The following is a 12,066-nucleotide window of genomic DNA, read 5'->3' on the forward strand; positions in this document are numbered from 1 at the left end:
TCTAATGCTTGCTGTAACATAAGCATATACTGCAATTATGCAAGTGATATTTTAATTTCCATTTTGGTTACTCATTATTCCCTATCTTTTCCGATTTTGGTGCTAACTTATCTGTACACAACAGATGTAACAGAGGTGCCTTCTCTTTAGGCACAGACTCACCATTTACTTTTACTGTAAATAAATTGTTTGGCTGTCTGGCATTGGAATCAGGTGTTTTCATAAACACCCAAGCTGTGATGCGTTTCCAGCACATCTATATCCCAGTAGTTGCTTTATCTTCACTTACAATGTTATGTTGGTTATTCAGGAATTACTCCCGTCACCTAGAGTTCAGAAGACAGCGTAGGAAATTGCCCCATGCCCAGGCTCCCCTTGTCCTTCCTTACACTTTGCCTTCTTTTTAAAAAAATCCAGCTCTCTCATTCAACTCTGTTCTCTTTGTACATCCCAGTCTTTTAATGCACTTGGTGCATTTATGGGAGGGAGGAGAGGGTGTGTGGATGGAATTCCTCAGCCAGAGCTTATTTGACCTGTTTCGTACCTTTGTGCTTCATTTCATCTAGGATAAGGGTCAACAGTCAACCAGTGTTAAATGTCAGAGTCCATTAGTCAATGGGTAGCTTACACAGACAAGAATCTGCTATAAAACAAATCTCTTCACAGATAATCCATGTTTCACACATGCTTTTAAAGACCACCTATGCTTTCCTAGTAGCTCAAATGGGAATACAGAAGTCCCAACAGAGGGTATACTCATATAATCAGTATGTCAGGACTAATTTCCACGTATTTGTTCCTTTATCACTGAATAAAATTCCTATTGCAAGGTATTAATATACAACTTCAAGCACACACTCATGCTGGTATATTGGGATGTAGAGTTCATCACTATATGGACTGGAAAGCAGCACTGGACAGTGGTCACAAAGTCACCCATGTAAGGATGCCCATGTTCTGGTCTGTCCTGCTGTTACTCTCCTATATAATTCAAAGCTGAACAAACTTTTCGGCATAGCTGCAAATTCTGTGAAACCGGTCTGAATTGCCTACTGTGTAACCGTAAGTCTTTAACCACCCAGGACTACACAACATCACCTTTCTTTAAGCTTACCTTCACCTACCTCCCCTTTCCAATCTGTAGTTGGTATCTAATTCTCATTCACTCACTCAGTGCATACATTACACTGTATGTAATAACTTCACTCCCTCATCACTTCCTGTAACACACATCCACTTACTGGGTTGGAATTAACAACTAGGATGCTGGAGAGGGACTCTTCATCAGGGACTGTAGCAATAGGACAAGGGGTAATGGGTTTAAACTTAAACAGGGGAAGTTCAGGTTAGATATAATGAAGAAGTTCTTTACTGTGAGGGTTGTGAGGCACTGGAACAGGTTGCCCAAAGACGTGGTGAATGCTCCATCTCTGGCGGTGTTCAAGGCCAGGCTGGACAGAGCCTTGGGTGACATGGTCTAGTGTGGGGTGTCCTTGCCCACAGCAGGAGGTTGGAAGTAGATGATCTTGAGGTCCTTTCCAACCCTAATAATTCTATGATTCTAATTTTAAGTAATTGGGTGCCTATTGTGTAAACAACCACTCAGAAATTCTTTGCTGTCTCTAATTTATTTGCTGAAGATGATTCTGAGCTGAATCAAGGGAGAAAAACTGCCATCGCTTACACTACTTTAAGCACTGCCTGTGTTGTTCAGACAGCTGGGTTCTATGAAATGTGTATGAACAAGCAGCATCTTAGCTTTCTACTTGTGATTTATTATTTCCTCACTCCTGTCCTGACCCCTCACCCTGGGCTACAGAAACTATGAGCTTCAGTGGCCTTGTTTCAATTTACAAAAAATAACTACTGATGCTTTGCTTAATTAACCATCCTCTTTCTGGGAACTGTTTGATTCTCTAGGCTGTCAAATAATAGCCCCCTAGATAAGAAGTGAAGGATAATAATATAACTATTATTACTTCAGCCTTAAGTATTGTCATTTTATTGTGAAGAGCTGCTTATCTTAACATAATTTAAGTATACTTTGGCAGAACTTCTGATGCAATAGATAACAATAAACAAAGACCTAACTATTAACCACTGGCATCAAGAAACGCATTGCAGCTTCAGCAACTGTCTTCTGAAATACAGATGTGAAAACATATTTCTGGCAAATATCTTCAAATTAGTTAATTACCAAAGTTGAGAATGTGGGCTCACTTTGGAGAGGAAAATGCAGTCAGCCTGACTGTTAACACTTAACTCTGACCCATATGTGCTCAGCCTAAACCACTGTTGCTTTAGGATTTCAACACATGGGTTGCAATCATACCACCACTGATAGACTCCCATGGAATTAATATTTCACTAGAAGCTTCAATTTTGCTACTTACATACAGCATATGTAGTAAAATACATCTTGCACATGTAGCTTACTACAAACAATATTTGCGATATGAACATCCAAATAGTCTTTTTGTGATCATCTAACTGCCGGCATCATGCTGATGCTGTGACAGTTGTCTATTTGCCTGCAAAGCCTACACTTGACTTTCTTCAAAACATCTGGGCTCAGCACCTAAACCTGCATGTTTTCATACAAATGCACAGCTGTCCTTTATCAGGTGACAAAAGTATGAAATGCTCATACATTTGTGTTAAGGAATTTTGAATCAAGTTTAGCTGCACGAGGTTTTGCAACTCAGACTCAAAAATGATGGTGAGCCATTTGGGGTAGGTATCAAAAGCACAACATATAACCTCTGAAAGCCAACAGCAGTTTAGTATGTACAACTGAAACTCCTTCGTAACCCTTCCAAATAATTGGTTATACATGAAAAGCACACATCTGAATTTCCACTTTTCTGGAAGTGAAACATACCTTGATGTGTGTATGTGTATATGCATATATTAATCTCTTGTGCTGTTTGAAGGCTTTTTCCTTTTAACCCATTCCTTTCTTCTTGAGAATCTGCAACAGCAAGATGCTATCTCATCTGAGAGGTGCTTCAAAAAAATCCTCCACATACAAGCTGAATTAGAAAAATATTTTTATTTACAAGAGTAAATAATGTAGTGCAAGAAGAGTGGATTTAACCCTCAATAATGCATAGATTGGTGCAATTTATAACCTGTGATCTACATCATGTTGCAGAGGTGCAGGCATACCTGCTTTAAAGGTCAGGCCTTTCATACAGCCACTTAATAGACAATTTTGAATGAGACAGAAGGCATTTGCACTCTGTACTTGTTACCTATATATCCCATCTAAACTTTACCAAATAAACTGTCACTTAAGTAGGTGTTTTTAAGAGTTACTGCAGAACATGAAATAAACCCTTGCCAATGTTATTGATGGAAGAATTCAAAAGTAAATTGTTTACTCTCTTTGTGAGGTGTCACCTGTTCACACTTAAATATTCTTCTATTTATTCATTAGGGAAGTTACTTTGTCTGATCAGTGGCTCTTGGCAGGGCCAGAAAGTGTTCTGTTGACCAGGGAACTGCTGAAACTCATGAAACTTTGCCTAAGATTCAGCCAGAAAAACTCCTGTGTTATGATCATATTGCAGATCTTCCCATTGAAGAGTTGAGATGGAATATAAAATGCCAAAATCCGAATTGTTATCACTGCATGTACCGAAGCCTTGGCTGGTGTGCCACAGCACTCTGACAGTGTTGGTGGCCAGGTTTCACTTTTATGTGATTTTCATGCTTGCAACTTAGAAAAAATCTTCAACTTCACTAGTATAATACACTTAAAAAAGCCAATTTCATAAGACATTAGATATGCGAGTAAAAATTCTTCACCATCAAAACTGGTGGGAGGTTTGCTCATTCTTCAATTAGGCAAAGACTTTGCAAGCTTTCTTCAAGTCCTCCAATGAAATACAGTATGATCATGTACTAGGGACGGATCATGTAATACGGACAGAAATAATTATGTTATCTGTTTGGAGTGTTAAATTACAGGGATGATTTTCCTCTATAGTGGAGAAATCATATCAGTGAATTTCCCCACAATTTTAACTGTTGAACTGCATTATTAATGCCACTAATAGGGTTGGTTGCCAGTTTTTAGATCTGTAGTTGTTCATATCCCATCTTCCCAATGGGACACCAACCTTAAGAAAACTACACTTCAGCTCGTAACAAGAGGATTCTGAGGGTTTGACTCCTGCTGTGCTAAATCATTTGAAAATGTAGATTCATCTTGCTGTATGAGTCTGGTAGCATCCTCATTGCTACTCCCTGAGGAAGAAATTTCATCTGATGATGGGTCTGCTCTTGCTCCAGGAGAATTACGGGCTTTGGAAAAACATCAAAAGAAATTATTAAAAAAGACTCCACTGCATCTAGGAAGTGTATTTATAAATATTTAAATGTGTATATAAAATTCACATATAAGGATAATATGCAATGGTTAGGAAATACTGAAGGAAAAATAACTGTAACTTTAACTGTATACTTTGTATATATGTAGTATGATTCCCAACTTCTACGAACTATAGCTGGTAAGAAATAAAGCAGGGTTTCATAATTAGTCAAGGTATTATTCACAGCTACATATCTTATGTGCTACACAGGAATTACAGAATTCAAATAAACTTTTTACATTTAATGTTTTTTTTTTTTGTTTTGGGGGTTATTTTAAATGCACAGGTGTAGGGTCTCAATGTGGAAAGTAACTTTTTCTGTATTTTATTACAAAAAGTAATAGTAGTATTTTCTGAATAACCTTAAACTGCCTACCGGACCTAAGAAAATGCATTTAGTGGAAGAAATTATTTCCATAACTGGAAATACTCTTTTCACAACATCCCCATCAAGATCCTGTCTTGCAATCCGAAGTGAAACACTTGGTTGAAGCTGGTAGTGCTTTTTAAATGATGACTCGTTATTTTTGTATGGGATGGTAGAGGTTTTTTCCCCTTTCCTGAGCAACATAGTTTTCTTTCTGATATCTCCTTCAATATGGTAAAAAAAAATAATTGGAGTTTTAATAGACTGAAGCCTGGTGTTTGGCTTTTTGTCCCTTAATATTCTTTGTCCCATCAGAAAAAAAACAGCATAGAAAACTTTCTATTTTAGGACAGGAGGTGTCTGCAAGAGCTGACTGACTGTATTTACTGATTCTGTTACTGATCTGAAGAGGCTGAACTGCCTGCTCCTAAGTTACTCCAATTTATCAGCTCTCTGTACCTCACTTTTTCCTCCCACTTTGTATCTGAATGGATAGAGTTTATATGAAATAGGGAACACAGTCTCGTTGCATATTGCAGAGACACAGTCTCGTTGCATATTGCAGAGACCGTACATGAAATCAGTCATGTAATTACGCTAATGATACCGCATGCTGGGACATGGGAAATAATATCTTATTTACAGTCACAATCTCTTGCAGTTAATGCTTTTATTAAGCCTCCTTTACCAAGGGATATTCTCCAGAAAGCAACAGCTTTAAACATGTCTCACCTCATCCACCCCTTTTCAATAATCAAAAGATGATTTGTGTGTCAAAAGTTGCTGTTCAGAGGTACCTCTACCAAATCTAGAACACCTCCCTTTATTTTAAAGATTTTACTGAAATACAAAGATAACTCCTCTTTCTTAAGTTTTACTATGACATAAACTTCAAATACTTACCAGATAAAGACTGAAAATACTGCACTGCAAATGCAACCAGAATTGATAAAAGAAAGGTTCCCATGAAGTAGATCTGTGACAGTAAGATTAAAAACATAATTACAGCAGTGCAAAACCAAGGTACTGCTCCAGCTGAACTCTGCATGTACCAAAGGAGCAATACATACCAGAGTAGATTGTAAAATATTGTTCCAGAAAACTCTCATGTAAAAATAAAGCAATGCTAATGAGCATGGACTAATTGATTCTGGGTTGCTGTTATTCCAGCACCTACGAGAAGAAGATTGAAACAACTAATTAGTCTTTACAATGGCGCTAGTCATCTGGGAATCCTCAGTGGGTTTGCAGCAAACCCCAGTAACCCAGGAAAACAAGCAGATATTATCATCACTATCTCCCAGATGGTGAAGTAAAAATTCATAGATACACCAGATGAACCTCATTGAGCACAGAATACCTTATCCTAGGAGTGTATTTTTTATTTTCTTGTTAGTCTACAATGGGTCTAAGCATCCAGGCTACCCTTGTAAGCTGCCATAGTACAAAACTGTACCAAAGACATTTGCTTCTAACTAGTATGAGTCAACAGCAGTAAGACTTAATTTAGGATTAGATATACAAAATTTAGTTGCTTATGCGGGATCATGGTGTCTAAATCCCCTTTAGAGACAATGGAGTGCTACACAATGCAGTCAGAGTTCAAAGAGCACTTTAGCTGACCAGCTACAAGGAGTCTGTTCTGGGGTGAGCTGAGTGAGCAGCTTTCTCAGTTCTATCAGTTATGACTTTGCCTGCTAAGGGTGTTCAGACAGCTAAATCACAGGCACCTATTTTAAGCTACAATCAAATCTTTCCAACCAAGCTGAGGAGGGAGAGGTGAGGTGTGCATATAGACACATAATTTTTTTCATATAAAAATTGTATATAAAATACATATCAAATTTATACATTTTAATGTAAAATTCTGTGAAACATATTTTTATATATATATATTTTTTTTTAAAGTATGTGCCCTTCTGGACAGAAGCGACTGAGGATGGGAAAAGCTCGCAGCACTGTCCACTCTGGAATTACTCTCACTGCAAAGTGGTTGGATTCAGCCCAAGTAAAGGCAGAACTGAGGCTCAAGCATACAATCCCCGATGGGCCAGCTGGTTCAGAAGTTCTAATTATCAGACTAGTAATTTTATGTGGAGTGGAGGTCATTTGGGTACAAGTTCAGGCTAACTGCAGTGAAGAACAATTTCAGTGGGTTGGTGGGGAATCAACAAATGACATTTTGATGCTGATATCCTCTCCACTTTTTTTCTGATCACACAATACTCTGTAGCAAAACAGAAGATAACCACTTATGTTCGGTTCACAGCCTCACCTTCGGCTCTCCTTCTTTAAATATCTGAGAGGCAGTTCCACACATCTACCAAGTATTGTGTAAGTGTCCCATTCCCACTTTTTTTTCCAACACATGCTGCTCTACCCACGTAAATGAAACCTAAGTTGAGTTCTGTACTGGAACCAGAGGTCTCTAGGTGATTTGTGCATGAACAGTGCTGGCATGTGCAGTTCAGGCAGCAGAATGGGAACTTTCTTCCCTATCTAATATTCTGTGCCACATCATCTGTGCAGGCTGGAATGTCTTTACAGAATAAATATGAAGGACTGCTGTTATCCCAGTTATGTATTTGTAAGATCTGTATTAAATTATGCTCTATTTAGCATTACAAGATTGTTTTGGACTATATACAAATTGTCAGTGCTTAACTAAGGGACTTAAATATATATGTAATATTATATATTAAATACATTGGAAAAGACCGTCTGGATTATTAAATCCAGTCTCTGCTATTTCAGGTAATCACATATAATCCGGTCTCTTAACAGGCATAAACTGAAATATTTCAGTAATTTAAACATTTCAAGCATGTTGACCTTAACCTGCCTTAAATCATACAAGTGAACAAGGTTAATAATTACAGGAGTTGCTGTTCTCCATAGTAAATGCTACTCACATGGAAAACCAGAAGATGCTGATTAAAGGGAAAAAAGACTCACCTGTAATAAAGTTCCTGAAGAAGTGACATACTACTAGAATGCAATGCCTGATCGATTTCCAAGTGATCCAGAATGTAAGAAGGTATGGAGTTGCCCTCTTCTATGACCAGGGCCAAATTAAAGAAACCCTAACAATAAAAAAAATCATACACACTTCTTAACCATTAAATTTTCATATAGATATATTTAAGGCCTACTGTAAGCATCAAGTATCTAAATAATTATAACTGTCTTCTATAAACTCATTTAGTCTAATGTGATCTTCACTGCGTAATTATGAAAGCTTTCTCTCCTAACCATAACTCAGGTAAATACTGAAAATGCAAAATAATTACCATTTCATTTGTTGTGACACTGTTTTCTTACAAGTCATCTGGAAAAAGATCTGAGCTTTCTTATTTTAATTATTCTTTAAATGCAGCCACCATATCAAACTCTAATTTTTTTATCTACTAGGGAAATACAGACTGAAAGTAGAAATGGATTCCTGTTTCATTCCTGTCCATCTAGCTCTATAGATCAACGCAATCTGAATAATGAAATTGAGAGCGGAAATTTTCTCCAGACAATCTAAATCCTTAATCTCACAGTTTTGCTTGCTTGGATAAGTCTTAGGCACCTCTATGTCTTTTAGAACCATGAAGGTGAGCACATGAGAAAAGAGTACAAAATTCTCCATCACTTTAGTTTTCATACTTTAAAAGTTCAGGCACCTCTTCTTTCCTTTGCTAGTTTAACAGTAATATTTTGTGCCAGTATCCTCAAAACAGAACCCAACTATGCTACCTCTAATAAATTAACATACACGATACTGTCTGAGGACATCTTCATAGGACAGTAAGAACAGAATATTGCACCCAGGACAATTCCGGAAGATCTGAAGGCAGGGAATTCAGAGTTGAAACGCTGCATGTGTTTGGCAACATGCTATCGGTGTATCTTTGAATTATAAAGCATTTTAAGATTAAGCTTTTGTTGGTGGAGCAAACAAAATTCACCCTAGGATTCACGCAGTACACCAAGGGAAAGAGGCCAGTCTTCTTGTTTGCATCCTAAAATAGCAGAGGATAGGACCGGAACATAACTCAGCCGTCTATTAATTGTTCCTCTTTGCAGCAGCAAAAATATCAAGGTCACAACAGAATCAATCGTGCCAAGGTAAGATAGCACTCAATTGAGCCATTAACTTCTAGCTTTCAAACCAGCCAAATTCTGTGGCTGTCCATCTATGGTAGGTTTACTTTCTGTTATCATGAAACAGCAATTACTGACTCACACAGTATTCTGAAATAGTAACAACTTATTCTAGCAGGCTTCTTCAGTGCAGATGTAGCCAAGCACAATAAGCAGTCTCAGATAAATCCTCTATTGTTCTAAGCTCTGATGTATTGTAAGCACATTATGACTGCAGACCCACCTGTGAATCTCCCTCTAGTGCAGCTTGTGCATACATCCGCATTGAGAGCTCGAGATCTTTAGACTGGTTCTGGTAACCGTAGTAGTAGAAATCACCCATCTTCAAATAAGCTGTTGCAGAAACCAGTAGCAGATCATTGAGAGTAGTTGTGGAAATAGGATTAACCAGCTATCAATGTGATGGATAAGGTAACAGTAATTCTAGTCTTTCTGTCTAGTTGTTTCTGCAGCTACTTCACATCAGCCTGCCCACTGAAAATATTTATACCTGGATGAAACTTCTCACGATTTCTCTTTAATGAATTAATGATACTGCTATTTTCACAAAAACTGAGACTTAGAGACTTTATACTACATTTCTTCTTCACTTGCTGAATCTGTCTTTGGGCAACCTGTAGCCTTATTATTCAGGTTAGCCCTACTAACTTGATGAGACTTTAAAACATGCTGTCTTGCGTGTTTGTTCTGTACCTGTCACTATGGTGGCTGAACCCATCCCCAAAGTTATGGAACTTTGCTAATGATAATTTTGTTAGTTTCAAACCCAACCTGACTCAGGACAACAGTAGGTACAGAATTATCCTGGTCTAGAAGGAAGCAGTGCCCAGCAAATATTTTACAAATATCTTTCTGTGATATTGTATGGTAATTAATGCTCCAACAGGGTGGGCACTAAGCCAGACAAGAGAAAGCGTGACATTGCACTAATCTAGGCTGAAGGGTTTAAAATGATCCCCCCATGATCATGAGGATGCTTACCTGACCTAAGCATTCCCCAAATGGTTTGAAACATTTTTATACCTTGCCTTGTGTATTTAGAAATCCCACTTGTTTTTATAGTGGTCTACAGCAAAGCTCTTCCAGGAAGCAAGTTGGTTACTGACCCAACAGCAGAGGCAGAATGGAAGGCCACAAACACTGTAGTGAATCATCAAGGAGAGAGCTCCCCTCCACCATACCAACAACTGCATCATTTCAGCCCTGGCCTGGAGAGCTGCACTGATAAAGTAGGCCTGGAAATGAATTCTGCCAGGGTTAGACTCTCTATCCCAGGCCCTGAAGTGGGGATTTGATCCTCTGCTACCACAGAGAGGAGTCACAGATAAAATTCCCCTTATGTTACTCATGTGAGGAAGAGATAAAGTAATAAAATTCTGTCCTTGTTGAACCCAGCAAGTGTTCGAATCAGTCTTACCCCATGAGTCTGAACTTCAGAAGCTCCTCTACTACTGTACCACTGGATTTGCCAAAGGGTCAGCCAAAGTGCACCTTGCCAAGGCATCTACAAACTCCTCACAAAAGTTAATAGGGTTTGCCAGCTCCTGTGGTTTCAGGCTGTATCAATGTGATATTCAGTCTCTACAGTGCTGTGTACTTAAATTAGCAGCCTGAATTATTTTTACACCCTACTTTTCATGTGCTTTTTTACAAAACACTTAAACCTTCTTTTTTTTTTTTTTAAACCAGAGAATCCTTCAGTTCCCCCAAACAAGCTGTGCCAATGCTGATAAACTCTGTACCTTAACAGAAAAACTCATAATAAATTAGGTAAGGGGTACTTTAGCCTTCATTAGTTTCTCATGACTCAATTATGATATGGAAGTATATTTGCTTTTGGATTTTGCCTTTGATAAACTAAACAGCATGAGCTTGTAAAGTCTACCTTTTTTTTTTCTTAAACCTTGAGTCAATTGCTCATGCTCCTCAATATCCAGCCCATTCTCAGGGCTTGGCTTTTTATTATGTCATTTTATTCACATTTTATCAATTTTATGCCATACAAAGGAAACTCTCAGAAAACCTGTGTGGAAACCCAACACTTGGAATACTTTTTTTCCCCTGATACTCCTATCAAAACACTAAAAAGGAAATGTATGATAAGTAGAGATTACTCTTCCCTTAACTTGCTCATTACCACAGAAATGCTAATAAGCAAACAAACAAAAAAAAGGTAAAATTAAAATTCAGAAGGAATTCCTTATACATACCAAATGATGGTGCATTGACTTGAGAAACAGAGAAATTGTAGTATCTCCAAACACAATCACTTGCTAGGTATTTCCTTGCTAGGTCCTGGAAAGAAAGTAATCGATCCATTCATATCACAGATAAGAGATTAGAATCACATTATCATTGAGAAGTGTTCCTTTTAGTTGTGAAGACATTTACTTACTGGTCTTTCTTCACAGATGTGTGCTAAATTGGACTGTGACACTTCAATCCCAGTTTCAGCTGCTAAAATATAATACAGCAAAGCTTCATGCCTAACGTTAGATAAAATAAATTAGTGAAAAACTTAAAAAAAATACTTTTAGTTAAATAACCCCCACTAAATAAATTGATAAAAATCACCTAAGAGCAAAATTTTGGTACAAGGTTTCAAAACCAGCATGACAAGCTCATGCAACAGCTACACCTACTGGCAATACTTGGTGTAACAAACCTTTCTGGATCTCAGGGATTTGCAGTTTCTCTCTTGCATTGACGCTAGATTGGCTCCAGTGGGCATTTACTCTTAAGTGCAAGGTTGATGATAAAGTTGAATTGATATTAAAGGCCAATTACCTATTTAAATATTTAATATAAAATATTCTTAAAAGACTCTTACCTCCTCCACTAAAAAAATATACATAATTAACTTAGACGCATATATATGTCAATCACGCATCCAACTACTTTGATATTCTTTTCCCTTTTCTTTCTATGACTGTAAAACAAGTAATAAAACCTAATTTTGCATTTGCAGTATAGCAGTTCATTATTGCAGTACAGTGGTACACCACTGTTCATGTGTGCTCTAGAGGAGAGCGTCTCTTTAACATTCTGTCCTGTGTCTACCCAGTATTACGAAGACTAAACATCCAAAATTAAGAGGAAGTCTTTAAGATCACAAGATGAAAAAAAACCCCACTTGGTGAACTTTTTTCCTACTAAAACTTCCTATTGAAGGGT

General features: G+C 37.7%; 1 protein-coding gene across 1 annotated transcript in view; it reads right to left on the reverse strand.

Annotated features, from left to right (window-relative positions):
• Positions 1-3,907: 3,907 nt before the first annotated feature.
• The window catches only part of SEL1L3 (SEL1L family member 3), a 35,638-nt gene continuing 27,479 nt past the window's right edge, over positions 3,908-12,066 (reverse strand). The window contains exons 18-24 of the mRNA XM_061379865.1: positions 11,288-11,378; positions 11,103-11,187; positions 9,116-9,225; positions 7,699-7,826; positions 5,814-5,916; positions 5,647-5,719; positions 3,908-4,308 (exon numbers count right to left, since the gene is read on the reverse strand). Of these exons, the coding sequence (XP_061235849.1) occupies positions 4,142-4,308; positions 5,647-5,719; positions 5,814-5,916; positions 7,699-7,826; positions 9,116-9,225; positions 11,103-11,187; positions 11,288-11,378 (757 nt within the window). The 3' untranslated portion in view covers positions 3,908-4,141. The remainder of the gene's footprint in view (positions 4,309-5,646; positions 5,720-5,813; positions 5,917-7,698; positions 7,827-9,115; positions 9,226-11,102; positions 11,188-11,287; positions 11,379-12,066) is intronic.

The sequence above is a fragment of the Neopsephotus bourkii genome, unplaced genomic scaffold (genome assembly GCF_033783945.1).
Source record: "Neopsephotus bourkii isolate Nb327-2 ecotype Australia unplaced genomic scaffold, CSIRO-AGI_Nbou_v1 NB_1780, whole genome shotgun sequence".
NCBI classification, from domain to species: Eukaryota; Metazoa; Chordata; class Aves; order Psittaciformes; family Psittacidae; genus Neopsephotus; species Neopsephotus bourkii.